This window comes from Balearica regulorum, chromosome 1 (assembly GCF_011004875.1).
Source record: "Balearica regulorum gibbericeps isolate bBalReg1 chromosome 1, bBalReg1.pri, whole genome shotgun sequence".
NCBI classification, from domain to species: Eukaryota; Metazoa; Chordata; class Aves; order Gruiformes; family Gruidae; genus Balearica; species Balearica regulorum.
In genome coordinates, this window is record NC_046184.1 from 62,014,499 (window position 1) to 62,034,111 (window position 19,613).

A 19,613-nucleotide genomic window follows, 5' to 3' on the forward strand; every position below is an offset into this window, starting at 1 on the left:
CCTCATATAGAATACCTGGGAAGGAATACCTGACTCATTCCATCCCTAAACTGTGCAACATAGAGAGGGCCACAGCCTCAGCTTCCTCCCTGGGATTTCCCTGGCACCTCTGAAGCCTTATACCTAAGTAAGAAACACTTCCGAATCAGGATTAGAGCCCTGTTACATTAAAGGTGGGTGTAGGAGGGGATAAAACAGTTTTGATGAGCAGCATCCACCTTCAGAGAAGGGGAATAGCATCTTCAGTCACAGACTTACCAAGCTGGTGAAGAAGGCTTTACAAAAAATGTTGCTGTGGGAGGGGAACCTCAATTCATCCCATTCCTACCAGTTTGATGCCAGTGCCAGCAACAGATGCCCAGAGCTGGGAGAAGGATCACGGGTCAGCAGGAGAGCACCTGAAGTGCAGCACAAGCAATTCCAGCCACTCCAGCCAGGAAGTCAGCTTCACTGGGGCCCAACTTAAATGCCTCTATGCAAACATGCACATAGCATGAGGAATAAACAAGAGGAGTTAGAGGAATTCCAGAGGGAATTGGCGGATGAAGTTGCTAAGCTACCATCCATCATATTTGAGAAGTCCTGGCAGTCGGTGAAGTTCCCACTGACTGGAAAAGGGGAAACATAACTCCCATTTTTAAAAAGGGAAAAAAGGAAGGAAACTACAGGCCAGTCAGTCTCACCTCTGTGTCCGGCAAGATCATGAAACAGATTCTCCTGGAAACCATGCTCAGGCACATGGAAAACAAGGAGGTGATTGCTGACAGCCAACATGGCTTCACTAAAGGCAAATCATGCCTGACAAATTTGGTGGCTTTCTATGATGGTGTGACAGCGTTGGTGGATAAGGGAAGAGCAACTGATGTCATCTACCTGGACTTGTGCAAGGCATTTGATGCTGTCCTGCATGACATCCTTGTCTCTAAAACGGAGAGACATGGATCTGATGGATGGACCACTCGGTGGATAAGGAATTGATTGGATGGTTGCACTCAGAGAGTTGCTGTCAGTGGCTCAATATCCAAGTGGAGATCAGTGACGAGTGGTGTTCCTCAGGGGTCAGTACTAGGACCGGCACTGTTTAACATCTTTGTCGGCGACATGGACAGTGGGATCGAGTGCACCCTCGGCAAGTTTGCCGACGACACCAAGCTGTGTGGTGTGGTCGACATGCTGGAGGGAAGGGATGCCATCCAGAGAGACCTTGAGAGGCTGGAGAGTTGGGCCCATACGAACTTCATGAAGTTCAACAAGGCCAAGTGCAAGGTCCTGCACATGGGTTGAGGCAGTCACAAGAATAAATACAGGCTGTGTGGAGAATGGATTGAGAGCAGCCCTGAGGAGAAGGACTTGGGGGTGTTGGTGGACAAGAAGCTCAATATGACCCAGCAATGTGTGCTTGCAGCCCAGAAAGCCAACCGTGTCCTGGGCTGCATCAAAAGACATGTGACCAGCAGGTTGAGGGAGGTGATTCTGCCCCTATACTCTGCTCTCATGAAACCACACCTAGAGTACTGTGTCCAGCTCTGGGGTCCCCAGTGCGACAGACGTGGAGCTGTTGGAGTGAGTCCAGAGGAGGGCCACGAAGCTGATTGGAGGGCTGGAGCACCTCTCCTATGAGGACAGGCTTGAGAGACTTACGGTTGTTCAGCATGGAGAAGGATCCGGGGAGACCTAATTGTGGCCTTCCAGTACCTGAAGAGAGCCTACAAGAAAGCTGGAGAGGGACTGTTGACAAGAGCATGAAGTGATAGGAAAAGGGGTAATGGCCTTAAGCTGAAGGAGGGTAGATTTACATCAGATATTAGGGAAAAATTCTTCAATATGAGGGTGGTGAGGCACTGGGAACAGGTTGCCCAGAGAGGTTGTGGATGCCCCCTCCCTGGAAGTGTTCAAGGCCAGGTTGGATGAGGCTTTGGGCAACCTGGTCTAGTGGAGAATGTCCCTGCCCATGGCAAGGGGGTTGGAACTAGATGATCTTTAAGGTCCTTCCAACCCAAACCATTCTATGATTCTATGATTCTGAAGAAGTGAAACAAAAAACCCTTATGCTTTTCTATGTCCCCAGAGGCATCAGTTTCCAAGCATCAGGTGTCCTGAGTTCAGATTTTTAGACAGTTGCCTGTGCTGGGGGTTTATGTCTCTCTCTGTGGATCTGTATATAGGGCAGAGAAGTACTGTTTTATTGTAGTGATCACGCTATATTGCTTTTGCTTTTCAGGAGAGAAGTCTACAGGAAGCTGAGCAGCCTTTACCCTGCTCATGCCTGTACACAGTACCTGGATGCTTTCCAGCAGCTGGAGAAATACTGTGGCTACCACGAGGATAACATACCTCAACTTCAGGACGTCTCCAGATTTTTAAAAGGCCAGTCATTATGAACCATGGTTTACTCTAGGGTTTCCTGGATGTCTATTTTCACCACATACACACACAAACCAACTTGTTGGACCCAAGCTGATGAGCACAGCTGATTAGCTGTAGAGTTCCCTCGTGGCAAGATGAGCTGTGGCACAGGACATTAATACCAGGCATATCTAGGGACCAAGCTATACGTAGGTTTGTGTTTGCTCTGTGAGTGGCTGCAACTGATGTAGCAGTAACCAGCTAATTGCAATACCAGCAGCATATAGCCACAGCAGCACAGTGGCCAGCATGACTTCCACACACAGGTTTTCTATGGGTTTGGCTGTATCTTACGCTTCTATAGCCATTCTGCTAGTAAGACCCAAACACAAGAACAGGTACATACCCTTCAAGTCCACTTTTTTTCTGATGCATGAGACAGGATGGCAATGTGTGGTAGAGGAAAATGATTTCCAGGAGGTCCTGCTAGTCAGTCAATAGCTGCCTTGAAACAACGCTGCTTCCTTCTGTCTCCATGGCCCCACTTGCCAGACTAAACTGGTACCCACCATGTGGCTGACAGGAGAGCAGAAAGGCCGTGGTGACAGTCTGTAAATGCATGAAGACATGACCTCAGAAGGAAGGACACGTAAGATTGCTACGCTGACTTAATCTGCTGTTAGCTGGGGGCTGACTAGCAAAGAGCAGGAGAGGAAGGGAGCCTGCATTACTTTTATGAGGCCACTGGATGCATGGATTCCCAAGGACAGTTGCTTTTTGTCAAACCGCTGATTTCCTACTGTTATCAAGAATAACTGAAGAAAGGTGGTCTTTAAAGCCTCCTTGCTCCTTTTCAGTGACAAGGAGATGTGTCACAGAGTGGAGAACAGCTGATCACTATGCTGAAATAAATAATAAAAGGTATGGCTTAACTTTAAATAAATTCAATTTAAATACAATTTTCAGGAAATCAAATAACCTGCTCCATGTATCAGTAGGTGATGCTAGTAAGCTTGAATAAGCTTTCTGTTGCTGAAGAGTTTTCTAAGACATTGCCATTTTTAGGGAGGATTAAGCTGTTTGATGACAATTTTTTTATTTCATCTATAGTATAAGGGAACGAAGGGTTGGCATATTGGAAAGCATCTCTCATGAGCATACTAGCACCATCATATCCAGCTGTAGGAATTTTTCTGTGTATGCATTATGTATTTTCTTATGTATTTTTCCTTCTATTTAACTATCTACCTTACTCCCCTCCTGCGGTTACTGGGCTTATAAATATTTTTTCTCACGAAGTAGCCAATTTCATCTTATATCTCATTTACACAGCAGCTGACAGCAAGGACCTCCAGAAATCATGTGATGCTGATTTGATTAGCACAGATATTCATATTTTTTAAGTGAACCAGGTGATTTCAAAGTGGGAGAATTTAGGCTAATGTAAGAATATCCTGTAATAATACTACTTGTATTGCTCATGTTGGTTGACAGGATTTGATTGCCTGGGTCTGGGCCTGCTCACTTCTTTTGCAGACTCTGGTTCTAAATTTTCTCTATGCCATACAAATTGTCCTAAGTAAAAAAAAATGCAGTAAAAATGGTCATTCTGAAAATTTTGCTAATAGCGATTGGAAAGATGTTTACAGTGAGTATCAACTCATCTACTATAAACACGGTGTGTCTAGTGTAAGTTTCATCCAAACTATTCTGACTAGGAATGAGAATCAGGCAATTTAGAGGCATTTTATTCCATCCTGGAATGGGTGTCTAAGGAAAATGGAAAGAATGGCTCTCAGGTGCTGGTCCTACCCTCCTCAAGCTGTAGCTAAAACCTAGATATCTGGTTTAGCCTAGAGACTTCGGAAAAGATTAAGCATAAATGGAACAAAGTTGGTTCATAAGAACTGTGTTTACAGCTAGACACAATTATGAGTAAGCTATTTTAGTCCCATTATATGGGGCTTTGAACTCATATCTTCCTTATCTTCAATGATTCCCTCTAATAATGTCATTTCTAGAATAGCATAAAGATTGACATCATAGCAAGGTCCCTTTGTAACAAACCCATCTAAGCATCTGCAAGGTCTGTAAAATCTATGTCAAAGACAGCCTCATGTCAAGCAGCCACTGGGTGAGGTGTATGATTTATAAGGAGTTCTTCTGATTTATTACTAATTTGGGTGACTTTTACTACCAGCGTCAGCAAGGACAGAATTTCTGCCCCTTACAACTCACCAGTCAACTGTGTGCTTAGGCTCTTTCCTGCGTTACAGGTGTGCAGCGCTCAACCAGCCAAACCTTAATCAAACTATAGGCTGTGATGTGTCTCCCAAAATTCCTTGGCATTCAGTGGATGTGTTTCAGGTACTACAACCTATGTGGAGATGCATAGAGTGGTTCCTCCTGTCACTAGTTAGCCGTGAGCGAGCTCTAAACTGTCCCACTGCCCCAGTTAGGGCATAAATCCCGGCACGTATCTTTGCTAAATACTGCCTCTAAGAATTTAGCATATGTGATCATGTGATATTTAGCATATTCTTTAGCATATGTGATCATGAGCCTTTCTATAATGAATTACAGCGATGCAGAGAGAGAGGAATATCCTGGAGAGAAAGTGATCATGCTCTAACCAGCCAACCCAGCCAGATAGATAAACTTCCATCTTTTATTTACTCAGCAGTATCTGTGAACTCAACCAAGCAATTCATTTGTCTTTAATACAGGTTGAACTACAAGATCTGTCTAGTGGTACCTGGCCTGCTAGTGAGGCTGGTTTGAACAGAAATGATCTCTACATCATGAGTATTTGTTAATTACTTAAAGGGAATGTAAATGTTTAACCATGTGACCATTTAACATGGCAAGTGTTTTTCTCAAGGGTTAAATAGATGAACCTAGGCACTTTCTTTCTAGGAAAGATGTTTGGATTGAAGCATTCGCTGTCCTCCACAGCTGGAAGAAATTACAGCCAGTGAACTCAAGCAAGCTCACACTTCAATGCACAAACCTGTATACATGATTTTTTTAGGCCAAGACTTAAGCCTTACAGATCACTTTAGGTGAACTGCTCAAGACCTTCTCTTCAACTCATTTTGATTTCAGAGATCTTTGGGCAGCAGGTCCAATCAGCCACACCCCCAATTCTCTACTGATTGCTGGTTTTATTGTGCAGTAATGAAATAGAAGTTCAGATTTGCAGATATTACCTTCAGCAGATAACTTTTTCCTATGGCTTTTCAAGGCAACTGGCCAAGTCTGTTCCATCAGCAGACTGTCTGATTCACTGGCCTATATTTAAAAGGGCATCTCAGGGAACATAAGCTGTAATTTTCATTTTCCCTCCTGCTCCTCCAACATGGATGCTAAAGCAATATAAATTTCCCTAGACTCTTTCATAGTCCTTCCAAAACTGAGTTACTTTGGGCTTGGTGTTCGTCTGATACATTTTTCAGCTGGTGCAGTTTTCATTTCACTCAGACTGAGAATTCAGCCCAAAGATGACCAGATTTGGAGCTTTTCACGTTCCTCTGGATTGGCTTAGTATGGCATCAGCAGCAAGGGAGTACCCTTCTTGTGCCAGCTCCTGGCCAGTGCCTAAGAACACATAGCTGATGGTCTGTCTGCTCCCCCAAACACCCTGCTTCCTTAATTGGGGAGGGGGAAGAATAGTAAACTGCTTTACAAGCACTTATGATTCCCTGGTTAACTGTGATGCCTTTGCTCAGCATATAGACAAAGACATAACCTCCATAGTATTTTTTTTTTCTGCTGTTCAGCTTTGAGGCAGTGCTATACCCATTACCTTTGAATTCAGTGGAGCAATAGAAGATAACCATGGCAAATGCTAACCACCTAGTCCCTCACATTGTCAGGTAGAGGCATTCCTTGCTGTCCACTCTTTTTTTGTCCTGTATAGCTTCAGATGTTTTGTCACTTCTAATTCTTCCAGTGAAGCCTTTTTTTTTTCTTTTTGTTTCCTTTTTTTTTTTTTTTAAAAATGAGAAAAGTGTTACTAGCCAGACAGAACAAGACAAGAAATGCTGGAAGAAACATTAAAAACCCAAACAAAACAAATCTTGTAAATGGCTTGGTTTCTGGGTGGGATTTTTTTTGTTTGTTTACATAAAGTAAATTAGGTTCCAGGCTTCATGACACAATAGAATATGGATAGAGAAAGGAGAATAAAGCCATTTCTGATTTTTTTAAAAATGTAGTTTTATGCTTTAAAGAAGCTGAAATGTCATTTATGGGAGCTGAGAATGCAACACAGATTTTGAATATAGGACTTCAAAAAGATTATCATTGGCTCTCTTTTAAAGCAGTGATTTTCAATTTTCTTCGCTTTGCAGACCACCAACATGTTTCCCATGGAAATGTAGATTTTGTATTCTGTTGACCATAGGATTGGTTATTTTGTTAGCTGTCTCCCACAGACCTTTCACAGTAAAGTAGGGTGTCCTGGGGTAACACTGATAGCACAAAAGTATTGCATTCTTCTGTCCTGTTCTATGGACACACGCAAGGCAAAACACGTACGATCACATCATTGGGAAGCTGTGTAGTTAGTTCTGGATAAACATAATGGTGAAAAAAAAAAAAAAAAACAAAACAGAGGGGAAAAATAGGTGAGAGCACTGATGGAAACTCTGATGTTAAATGGTTAAGGGCCAAATTCCAGCGCCCTTATCTCTGATGAGGGCCCATTTGCTCTTTCTCCTGTGTGTTCCCATTCTAACAGAGTCCAGGCAGAAAGATAAAATTGATAGCAAGTTTTGCCAGTGCTGAGCTAGTTTATACATGTGGAGTGTGCACTGACAAGGGGAAATGAAGTTGAATAGTATGCTCCAATTCTACCTCTGGGGTATGTTGAACTAGACCCACTGAGGAACAGAAGAATGCTCCAGACTGGAGCAGACCCATGGTCCACCTACTTCTGTCTTCAACAGTGCAAGTTACAAGGGGCTTCAGTGCAGGGAGTACGAAAGTCCGTAGGAGAGGGCTAAACAGTAACCTAGCATCAGGGAAGAGCCAAGTGCTCTCAGACAAGGGTAGGGGTGTGGTGTGCCCCTTATCTAACTCCTGTTTTTCTTTTACATATTCTATACAGGAAATGAGAGAGATAATCCAAGAATTAATAGACTAGCCAGGACTAAAAATGCAGGTTCTGTTTCCTGCTTGATCATATGGGACCTCAGACACATCACTAACACGTGGGACAGAGTAGATGATAAATTTGTGTAAATGTGCTAAACATGTAAACCAGGGTAGGCAGTACTCCCATACTTTGTATTGTTGCTGTGTGTATACGTGTAAGATGGATGGCTACGTGATTTGATGTTGCAGTAATTGTACCCATAGCAGTACAGGGACATGTCAATAATGGTAAGCCAGCATGTTCCTACTATGCTTAGGTGGAAGGAGCTAGTGCAACAGAGCACAAAGGTCTTCTGAAACTGCTTACCTGAACTAAGTGTGCCATGTAGTTAACCCTAGAAATGCCTAAATTCAGTCTCACTTCACTTTGCAGAAAGAACAGGTTTCCAGCTGAGACCAGCTGCAGGACTGCTGTCTGCTCGTGACTTCCTTGCCAGCCTGGCATTTCGTGTCTTCCAGAGCACACAGTACATAAGGCACTTCTCTTCTCCTATGCATTCCCCAGAACCGTAAGTTTGATGCCCTGGCACAATCCCATCCTTCTGAATGTGTTGGGGATGATTTTCTTGGGAACGGCTCTGGAGCTCTATCCAGTAGTCCACAGAATGAAACAATTTGAAAAACTAGTAGCTGGAGAGCTAGAAGGGGAAGTCATGCATGAGAGGGTGTGGGTCTCTGTCTCTCTTGCAAAGCTGTCTGGGGAAGGAAAAGACTGGAGAATATCTGGTTTAATCTTTTCATCCTGCCTTCAGTTACCATCTGCTGGGGTTTGATTCCCTGCTGTGAAACTCTCCCAGTAAGTGCTGGCCAGACAACAGCAATTACATTTCATGAGAAATTACAAGTTCACACAGACGCTTTTGTATGCTGGGACAAATCAGAGATGTTGTGACATAGGAGACTAGTGTCCATGCCATCCCAAGTGAGACAATAGCCAAGGTAGCGGGGGGCAGCTGGGTCCCCATGGCAGAAGGGAGTGCTCTGTGACTCTCCCGGCAGAGCCAGGCCAGGTATGGAGGCAGCTATTGCAGAGCAGCCCTCACACTAGCTCCCTTTGGGCATCTATCACCTGAAGTCCTTCATGGGAAGCTCATGTAGGGCAGGAAAAGAAACCTTTACTAAGCATGAATGTCACTTGTTTTCCAGAGACTGTTGCCATGAGTTGTTGGGTCATGTTCCCATGCTAGCTGACAAGGAGTTTGCCCAGTTCTCACAGGTAAGAAGGTTGTTCTGCTGGCTGTTTTACCAACTGCTCTGGATAGCAGGCCAGACGTGCCTCAAAGACATGCAGCTCACCATGCTTGAAACACTATTTTAGGTCTTGGTTGTGCCCGAGTCAACCTCCAGGGGTGGTGGGCTAGCAGTGCCTGGGGAGACATCTACTCCAAGGGAGTGGTAGCACCGCTCCCTACACACATCGTGTAAAAGGAAGGGCAGCCAGTGCTTGTGGGACTTCTCTGTGGGAGGGCCATGTCAGTCTGCAGAAGGATGCCAGTGGAACCTCTGTTTGAGTTGGACTGACCGCGCTGTTCCCCTGGCTTCCTGTCCTATACCACATGAACTTAACCAGCAACAGCCATGGAGCCCCCAGGCTGGTTCTGTGTCTGGGTGTACATTTTTATCTCAGATGATACTTTAATTGTGTCCATCACCATGTCATTCATTAGAATTGTTTTTGCTTTTACAACTCACCAGATTCTCACAGCATTGCTCACACTGGTGAGGAGTATCCAAAAAGCAAACACGGCTTCTTTGTACAATAAGGGGCTATTTAGTATGAGCAGTCAGTGTCAGACCCAAGTGAACTTGATGACCTCCTATAATTAAAGACATCAGAACTATGAATGTACCTCAAAACCATAGCAGAGGGAAGAAGATAACTCATATTCTAGGCTTATCAATCAGTGGCCAGTGTGGAAACTGTCAATAAGAGCAGAGGGGTTACATGATACTGTCAGAATATCTTAAAAAAAAAAAAGGGCAATTTATCTCATATAATGTGGTTTCCGGTTGTATCAGCTTGGATACATGGCAATTTCCATTTTGGTCATAAATATTGGTTATTATCAGATTCAGATGAGTAGTACTTAAAATATCCTAATGGTCTATAATTTATTCTGGAAGAAATCTCCTCAGTTAAGTTCAATACCAGAACTGAAAACACATTAGAAATAAGAGATTACAGCAATTTCAAAACTTTCAGCTTTCCTCTTTTCCCTTGTATAACACAGACTGTACAACACTGGATCACATTAAATGAATTTTCACTTTTTTTTTTTTCACAAAGTATTTTCACAGTTGAAATTCACCCCATGAAAATTCTTTTTTGTTCCATTCAACATGAGACAATGAATAGTAAAAATCCCCTGATTTTGTTTGTTTGCTGCATGATATGGCTGCTGGGATAGCTAAGAAGAGACATCTACAGATTCTTATTGTGAGAATAACAATTAACAGGGAGTACAGATGAGAGTAAACAGAATCCTCCCTGCACGGATCTGACCCACTTATAAGGGCTGTCAGAAAGAGAGTGAGAGACAGAAAGGTAATGGCAAAGGTAAAACCCACCTTGCTGTCCTTCCTTCTCATGCCTCCCTATAAATCTCTGGCAGGGGTAGTCCAGCATTAAGCCAAGAGATAGTTAACTTTACACAGAGAACACTGAGGATTAAACACTCATCTAATGTGGCTCCCAGTGGTATGTAGCTGGGGGCCAGGGAGAGGTAGGCATCCTGGAAGCCATGGAAGGTCATTTTGGGTGACAAAAACAATGAATAGTTCATGCTATTCATGCTAGAAATGATGTGGTCCTCCCCCTTCCCCTCTTTCTCTCCCTTGGGCTGAATAATCACACTAGTGTAACACTGCCTGCTTGCTTACTTGCTTTAGGATATTGGACTGGCTTCTCTTGGATCATCTGAAGCGGAGATTGAGAAACTGGCCACAGTAAGTACAGATGGCAGTTTAATATCTGAGGCAAAACCCAAACGATTCACTGCATATCCCTTACTGTGCAGGGAAGGGTCTTCTCCAGTGTCTCAGATTAGCTACAAAAATGGGAGCATCAGCAGGATTGTCTCTTGTCCTCACCCATAGGTTAGGGAGGTGCTGGAGCAGGGGCTGGCATCCCTCTTGGGAAGCCCAGAAGCATGCAATTGCATCTGAAGAAATAGTTACAATTTTTCCTTCTATAAGAATATATTGCTGAGGCTGTTTCTACAATTTCAGCCACAGGACGATCCCAACTCGCTTTCCAGATTCGCCTACTAGACTGGATACTCAATATAATTCCTGCATTTTCTCCTGCACAAGGTGCAGGGAACCATCAGAATTTGATTCACCCTCTATTCATTATCTCACAAAATAGGTGAGCACTTAAAAGCAATTTGAGAGCAGATACTGTCAATTGGTTCTGAATCACTAGGCTGTATACATCTGCCAAAACAACCCATGCAGCCCTTTGCTGCCATCTTAATTTGTTCTGAAAGTGGGCTGGAGGCCAGATGATTTTTTTTCTGATAATGACAGACATTTCTCAGTCTTGATTTTTTCAAGGGAGGAGAGGAGCCTTACCCTCACCCAGCTGGGTGAGGCTCATTCAGGAAAGGAGGTGGATGGAAGGAGACTGTCACTCCTGAAATTCCTCATCCAGCCCACAGCCCCACTCATGGTGAAGTGGAACGAGGCAGTGTGTGAAGGAGGTTATGGTTCACCTAAAATCTATCCGCATACATCCATCCTTGGGTCAGGACTAGGTAAGACTAGCAGTATTTTTAGGGTTCAGACATCAAAAGGTACCAGTGCTGAATTTTTCATAGCATTATCCAGATTCTGGGCTGGTGATGTGAGGGGACTATGTGGGAAGAGGCAGTGACATGTCCATATTTCCTCTGCAGTTTCCCCTCTCTGGATCTAGAGAGGCTAGCATAAGATTAAGATCCATGCCTTTGTTAGGGTTAAAAGAATTATGGGTCCCGGAGAGCCATTTTGCATCATTACCTGGGTCTTGGTGAGATTGGGTGAAGGCCAGTGGCTTACATAGCATTCCTCTGTAAGCACCCCTCTCTGACCCTGAACTTGCTAGGACTGGATTAGAAACAGGGTTAAGGTTAGAAGAATGATGGGTCTCATATCTGAAATTGTCATAGCATCATCTAGGGTTTTAGGAGGTAGAATAAGGACACCTTTTTGAAAGGGCTACCTGCAGTTCAGGATCTGTGAGAATACAATTTTGTAAGTGCCATTCAAGTATTCTGAACAGTAAACATATTATTCTAGATTAACATCTCAATCTTCAATTGTTTAAAAGTTAGACACGTAGTCTAGGCTTATTTTTTAGGTTCCTTCACTAGAAATTGAAGATAGAGAAGAACCTGTAAAACATTCGCTATCCTGACATAGATGTCTAACATAAATACTTTTTTCTCTCTGAAAGTCCCTGTCATTCTCTGTTCATTATAAAGAGAATGTAGGTAACCAGCTTAGATGATAGGCCAACATTTAAGCTAACTAAAAGTTTATTTAAAGAATCTCAACTTTGCTTGTTGCTATGGTCTATAACATTTGTAAGAGAAAACTTTGAAATGCCATTATGTCATTCAGTCCCTGGACTTCTCTAAGCAGATGGATCCATGCACAAGAGATGGGAAATTCCCAGCGTTCCTGTTGCCCACAGGGTGCCACTAGTAACGTGTCTTGTACCCTGTTAAAACAGTGAGAGCTGAAAGAACCTCACTAACTAAAAGCCAAATACATGATACCTAAGGAAACACTAGAAAGAATTCCTCCTCCTCTCATGTCTCATTCTCCAGTCAAAAAGACCTTCTGCAAAATGAGGAGGTACTCGAAAAACTTTTAACTGTGAAATAACAAGAATCAAGATTATTAACACAATAAGAACACAGAATTATTAGCTGAACTGTAGAGAAAGCAGCTCGGGATTCTGCAGAAAGAAAGATCTTGGCATGCTGTTTCTTTAGTGGTAAATCTTCACGCTAAAACCAAGTCATCAAATTATATAAGATACGTGAAAAAAGGGTGGGAGAAAGAAAGAGAAAGAAAGAGGCAGAATAGACAGAATAACATAGAGTTTCACGTTATTTTGCAAACTGTCTGCAGTTCTTTGAGAAGGGTGCTGAGAATGCAACACTTATGGCTAAACCAAAGCCAAGGTCCAGTCCTGTGTATGAGGCAGCGAAGAGCTATGTGTCCCTAAAGGAAACTTGAAGAGTTGTGACACAAAGCCATATTCTTGAAATGTCTCATGTTTTCCTTTTGCACAACACCTAACCAGCTGCTCAGGGGTCAAGCTGTGTCCAGAATTGGTCCTCCACTGTCCATATCCTTAGATGCTGTAATAAGGGAAGGGCTAACAGGTTGGCAGAGCCAAGAGTTGCTTTTATCCCACCACTGTCCAGCAGATAAAGGAAGTATGGCCCTAAGCATGCTTTATTGCAAGACAATCCCAGAGAGATGTATCTTTATTTTCTACTGGAGCATGATAAAGATGTAATTGGCATAATCTTAAAGGGTACATTGCTGCTAAGAGATGAATCATTCTTCAATTCTTCTGAATGCTATCACACAGATAAAGGAGGAGGGAAACTGTCCTTTCACTTTCCTTTCCTAGGGCCTTGAACCCCCTGTGCAGGTGTTCCTGTCCTTCTGGGAACTATGGGTTGAAAACTGTCAGCTTCCACTAAATATAATGAAGCTCAGGGCAGAGAGGTTGCAGGGTAATTTGTAAAATCTTCCAAAGAAAGAAGGGGATTTTCTTTCTTTCTTTCTTTCTTTTTTTTTTTTTTAATTGAGATTGGGAAGGATAGCAAGTTTTGAAAAATATGTTATAATTTGTGTGTTATGCATGTTGAGAGAAAAAAATTTCTTAAAATATACAGCTATGAAATTGGAAAATACAAAGACATTAAGGAATAAGAATAAAAGAAAATTAAAGGAAAAATGAGAAGCTTCAAAATGAACTGCCTGTTAAGACTGTTTTTCACAAGTTGTTCTTATTGCCAGCTTTATTGGTTCACTGTGGAGTTTGGTCTCTGCAAGCAAAACGGATCGATCAAAGCTTATGGGGCAGGACTGCTTTCATCTTATGGGGAGCTTATGGTATGTGTCAAATGTATGGTATTGAAAGATTTCTATAATCCAGTTTTCTGAACTCTCTGGTAAAAGCAAAATATTGTTTCCTCACATAAACTAATATGATATAAAATACTGAATTTTCTTTTGCAAAGAAATGTATTCTCCCTTCCCAGAAGCTACTGAGTAGGGGAAAAACTACTGTAGGATTGTACTTGTCTTCCACCTAAAAAGATGAAATGCAATGAAAGCAACCATCCTATAAAGAATTAGATTTGCTTCTTATTGCTCCTGGCCAGTAGTAATACAGTTGAATTTAACATAAAACTCATGTACATTTCTGAATTACTCACTAGAGGGCAATATTATGCCTATTATGAACTCTGCTACTTGTCCATGCCATTGACAGTCATGCCCATATGAATCAGAAAGGCACTGACTGAACCAAATAAAGTGTGAAGAAGCTGTAAATAACATGGACACTGGCAAAAAGAAAATGCTTTAGTATTTTACGTTCCTAAATATGTTTGAAAACTAATTCCAGCTCAAGTTTTATGTAGATGAAAATCTGCCTACTCAGTTTGACACTGCCCTGGCTGGATGTATTAACAGTGGAAAGAGGGACTGTACACCTTTAGAGAAAGCTTATGAGTTTCCCCTCCTTTGGACAAACAGCTGACAGGGGAGATATTAATTTCTCCTCAGTTTTGCAGAGCACTGAAGCAGATGATCAGTTTCTGAGTGCAAAAGCCCTGAACTGTTAGCAGTAGGTCTCAATTGCTTAAGGTTGTGCAAAATGACATTTTGGACTTAGGAAAAGCCAAAGGAAAATAAAAAGCACTCTTCAAGCATTTTTGTAAACTAGAAATCAATTTTTTCATGGGAGATGTATTTTAAGCTAAACAAATAGACACAACAGCCTAACAGCCAGCTACATGATATATTCACGTGGAACCGAGGCTGGATTAGCACAGCTTGAACTCCCATAACTGGACATAGTTGGATTGCTATGACAATAAATACATTACAAAACTCTCCTAATGGTATACAGGTCAGTCCGCTTCTTAGTCAATTGACAGAAGGAAGAAACAACATGTTAAAGTATCTCAAGAAATTTGTAATAGGAGTCCCAACAGAGGGGCAGTTGAGAGTTAATATATAGAAAGGGCGATTCTCCAATACATCAACTTTCATTTTATCACCTGCTGAATTTAGCATTAGTTTTCTCCCAACACTTGCAATTTGGAGACTTTTTTGAGCAAGCTCTGTGGTATATGATTTGCAGACCTGTCTCTCTTGATAAGCTGAGAGATCTGCATGCGCATTAGCCCTGTAGAGAAATAAAGGTTGCTACATAGCAACCTGATCTTGTCCCTGACTGCTCATGAACGTGAGCAGAAGTGTGCTAGCACTATCGCAGCACTCATCTGTAGAACAGTGAAACGCATTGTTTTGAAACAGCAGATCAATGAGAACTCCCTATAAATTAGGCTCTGGTGCAATGTGTTTGGTTTACGTGTCTATCTGTTCTAGGATAAGGCTGAAGCTGCTGTTTTTCCAAGAATCCTTCAGTACTTGTTATATTCACAGCCAACAAACTGGAAACCTAGGCTTACTTTTATTTACCTGGTAAAACCAAAAAGGACCGATATCAAAGCACAGTCAAAGACAACATTTATTCTACTCTGCCTGCCTGAATACTTTATAGGTTTAAATCAAATGCATTTACATATTAAACAGAGCACTAAATGGCAGAGGTAATCATCTCTCCGATACTTATGTAGCTTTCATAGTAATATGCACCACAGAATCTATCTGCATGATGTTACGTCCTTTCTTCTGTTTAATTTTGACAAAGATGAATGTAAAAGTCACATCAGAAATGCTCACTTTTGGTGGCTGGAGTTGAGCGTACCAGACTTGTGTTCTCTCTCCTCTCTTTCTACTTTTTCTTCACCAGGCACCAACAAACTCTTCTGCTTTTGATTAAAGTAGTAGGCAAGAACTGCTTGCTCACAAAAATGTTCTGTATAACACAAAAGTATAACTGCATCTCAAATTCCCTACTTTTAAGGTTGACAATGGAAGAAATAACTGTCCTTGAGTTGATAAATGCAGATTCTCGTCATTAATTTTATCATCAGTAGTTGTTGGGTAATGCTGCTGGATTAACTTTTGATATGGCTATGTCCACCTAGGTCTTCGTCTATCGTATTACTGAACTTGCATGCAGATGTGATAGCATTTATATTCAATAGGCAATGAAGAAGGATTTATCCCCGCTTCTAAAAGTCCATCTTGCCTGTTACACCTAAGACAGTCTGAAGATGGGCAATGTTCACCAGCAGTATTGCTATGTGCCATGTGCAATTCCTATGTGAGTTCTGAAAGTTCATCACTGTGTAGCTTTTGGGACAGCAGCTAGTGGGTTCTGTGCACGTTACCTTGAGCATCTGAAACTTCTTGTACACAAATTAATTATAGCTATGGCCTTAAGTGCTGAAGTTTCCTTTTATGGCTGACTGATTCATCCCACAGATTTTTTATTTGGAACAAAACTGAAATACGGAAAAGTTTCCATTTAATCATTCTAGTCTGCATAAGTGTCTGATTCTAACATCAGTAGAGACAGTGGCAGTGTTAGTGCAATGCTGAGGTCCTATGCCTAAGCACCTGCTAGCAACTTGAAAATGTATACCAACTGTTTCTTTTACAGCTGAAGAGAGGAAATATGTGTAGTGCAGTGTCTATTTCTTAGAAGGGATTTTTTTAGTAATGCAGCAGTGACTGGGCAGTTTTATTAGAGAAGATAAAGATTGGGAGATATTGAGGCTCATTATAGCCTTCGATTTCTTGCAATGTTCATTTTGCAGTCTTAGACTGGCTCTTGAGAAAGCTCTAGGTAAGTTTTACTACTGCTTGGGAGAAAGCCATTGTTCATCATGATAATTACCTGTCAGTCTTCTCAGTATGGGCCCAGACATGGGCTTGTGCGTGGAGGTCCCAAACTCGATTCCCTATCATTTAGTTGATCGGCACATTTGGCACAGGCAGACTCACTGCAGCTCATGTGACAGAGGAGACATGCTGCAGCAACCTGTGCAAAGGAGGGGTTTCCTCATCACTGAAGGCTTCTGAACCAGGAATAGCAGGATGATATGGTCACTGAGGAAGCAATAAAGGCATGAGTTACTAAGGCTAGGTGGTTGGCTACGAGGAAGATAACACCTAACGCCCTGGAGAGGGTGAGCAGCAGTACGTCCAGCTAATGTTATGTGAGAACTTAGTATCAGCAAGGAGCCTGGGAACATCCCTGATTTGCAGCCTGGACTGATTGTCTGTGGGAGTGTGACTGTAACCCAAGACATCCTGACTCCAAAATCTTCAAAACGTTTTCCTCTTCTCCACAGCACCCACTCTGACCAGACTGAACCCAGCTTCAGGTAGTTATTTTCTGTGGATGAGCTGATCCTGCCCAAACTCAGGGCATAACTTGGGAGAAAGGCAGAGGATGAGAGGCAGAGCTAGATGCCCCCTGCGTGAGACTTGCACTTGAATCCATTTTATCTAACAAATCATTTAGTGACAGCAGCTAGGTATTGGAAGGGACAGGATAACCATACCCGAGTCTAAACTGCACAGTTGTAACGGGCCTGACTGCTGGCCAACCTTGCCTCCTCTGAACTGTAAGAATTCCTCCCCAACAGCTCTCGGTATTGCACTGTTTATTTCACTATATTCTGTCAGCTGTTCTACATTATCCAAAATGCTTCTCCTGTTAACACTCAGCTGGGCTCTGTCCTACATACTGTAAAATCTTATGGCTCATACCACACTTCTGGCAGCACTCAGTGCTACATATGCTTTTCTTGCAGCACAACAAGTACTTAACTTGTAGAGGCCTTTAAGGCCATCCGGTTTCAAGCTGAACTTCCACTGAAATCAATGGGATTTCAGTTCTGCTTCAACACTGACAGCAAAGCGGGACCCCTGTCAGGTTTTGAGTTTCTGAAATCTTTTTCCATTAGTCCCCAGAGCTTCTAAGATTATAAGAGCAACCTCATGTATGTGTATACCATCCATCTTAGACTGTATGAGTGCTCTCCAAGGTTTATTCTTCAATTACACACTGCAAATGAAGAACAGGAAAACCAGCATTTTTTAGCATTTTATATTCTTGTTCTTTTTTAAAAAAAAAAAAAAAAAAGAGCCCTGTATTAATTTCTGCACCAGTTCTGCAGCAAATTGGCCTACTGGTTAAGGCAGGCCTCCAGCTATGGAGAGTTCAGGCTCAGTTCAGTGAAATATCTAAAAATGTGCTGAATTTTTCCAGTTAGCAGATTGCACTGAAAGTCTTATGCAGTGTCACCCACTCTTACCAGTTATTTACAAGTACCATGGGAGCTGGCATTTGGATCATAAAATAGTGAAGAGAGCCTTCTGAAGACTGGGGAAGAAGAGAGAAACACAGACAGGCAGATCTCAAAGAAGCGGTGGGTACCAAAAGAGTGTCCCTACGTGGATGGGACCCACTGTCCAGGCTGAAGTTGGAAAGAAACTTCTTGACGTTGACTGCGACGAGTTGCCATTTTCCTTTTAGTTTGTACCCAAAACGCAAACGTGCACACACAGAGTATGGTGCATATTTATATCTTGGGTTTCAGGGAAGCTTTTAGGCTGCTTAACTGGCATGGGAGATGTGCAGAAAATACCAGGAGCGTTCTGTCCTTCAGTGCAGCAGGAAATGTGAGATTTGTGACATGGGCTGGGGACTTTGAAATAGTGCTGTACAGGACCGTGAATCTTCTATGATACTAGTTGACAAAAGCAGCATGATACTATTTTTTCTTATAGATATTCAGATTTTGGGGGTGGTGGTGGCATTGATTTTCCTCTCCCTGTCTAAGAATGTGGCTACGGTACCCAATTGTACACTGCCCTAATACAGGAAATATATAGGTTTTTTTCTTTTTTCTTCTTTTTAAAAATTATTTATTATTTGGTTATTGACTGCTAATTATGAAAAGCAGCTTTCACCTGTGAAAGAACGGGACTTGATACAACCTTTAACTATTGCACAAAGAGCATTTCAGAGCCCAGCAGGCACTAATTCTTGCTGTGTTCATTCACCTGCTCTAACCTGTGTTGTTCCCGTTACAAAGCATGCTTTATCAAACAAGCCAGAGTACAAGCCTTTTGATCCAGAAGTGACTGCAGTTCACCCCTATCAGGATCAAGCCTTCCAGCCTGTCTATTTCGTAGCAGAAAATTTGGAAGATGCCAAGGCCAAGCTTCAGTAAGTGAAGTGTTTGTGGGTTATTTTCATCGAGGGGGGGCACACTGACTTGAATCCTAACCTCAATACTACTGCAGTAAGCGTGCCAGGCTAGGACGCTGTGCACTTCATCTGCACAGTGGTTGTTTTACATCAAAGCTAAACCTGAGATTGTTTATCTCAGAAAAGCTTCATAGAAAATCATAACTATATATTGTTATGCCCTGTCCCACGCTTCATCTCAGCAATGCCTCATTTTAGCAACTTCTGAAGTAAATTCTGTAACCAAATAGTGAGAGTAGAGCTCAGTCCCACAGTCTGGGTGCCTATGTGCTAGTCCATACAAATAACAGGTTGGGAAGAACTGATTTACCCAAGGTCACACAGAAATTTTATAGCAGACTCAGGAATTAACATGGATCAGCAGGGGGCTTAAAAACAAGATTGCCTTTCTCCTCTGATTATATCTGCACAAGAATGCAGAATCAGCATTCACAGGCAATCTAATTTCTACAAAGTAGCTGACTGCAAGCTAAATAACATTATTTCAAATTAGCTTGAGGTGTTTCTAAATGCATTTCTTTGACTGTGTTATGTTATGCAGTTAGGATTTTTTTTTTTTTTTTTTTTTAAGTAAGCAGGGTTTAAATTCTGGCCTTCATCGCCAACAGTTAGAACAACATGACCAATTCTGGCTGAAGGCAGGAGGCTGGTTGTGGAGCTACTGGGGAGCATGTAGGAGCTG

At 42.3% G+C, this 19,613-nt stretch overlaps 1 protein-coding gene across 1 annotated transcript in view; it reads left to right on the top strand.

Moving 5' to 3' along the window:
• The window catches only part of LOC104642948 (tyrosine 3-monooxygenase), a 36,435-nt gene that overhangs the window by 12,981 nt on the left and 3,841 nt on the right, over positions 1-19,613 (top strand). Inside the window, exons 7-12 of the mRNA XM_010312094.2 lie at positions 2,222-2,367; positions 7,877-8,012; positions 8,650-8,719; positions 10,393-10,449; positions 13,525-13,620; positions 18,756-18,889. Coding sequence (XP_010310396.2) covers positions 2,222-2,367; positions 7,877-8,012; positions 8,650-8,719; positions 10,393-10,449; positions 13,525-13,620; positions 18,756-18,889 — 639 coding nt within the window. The remainder of the gene's footprint in view (positions 1-2,221; positions 2,368-7,876; positions 8,013-8,649; positions 8,720-10,392; positions 10,450-13,524; positions 13,621-18,755; positions 18,890-19,613) is intronic.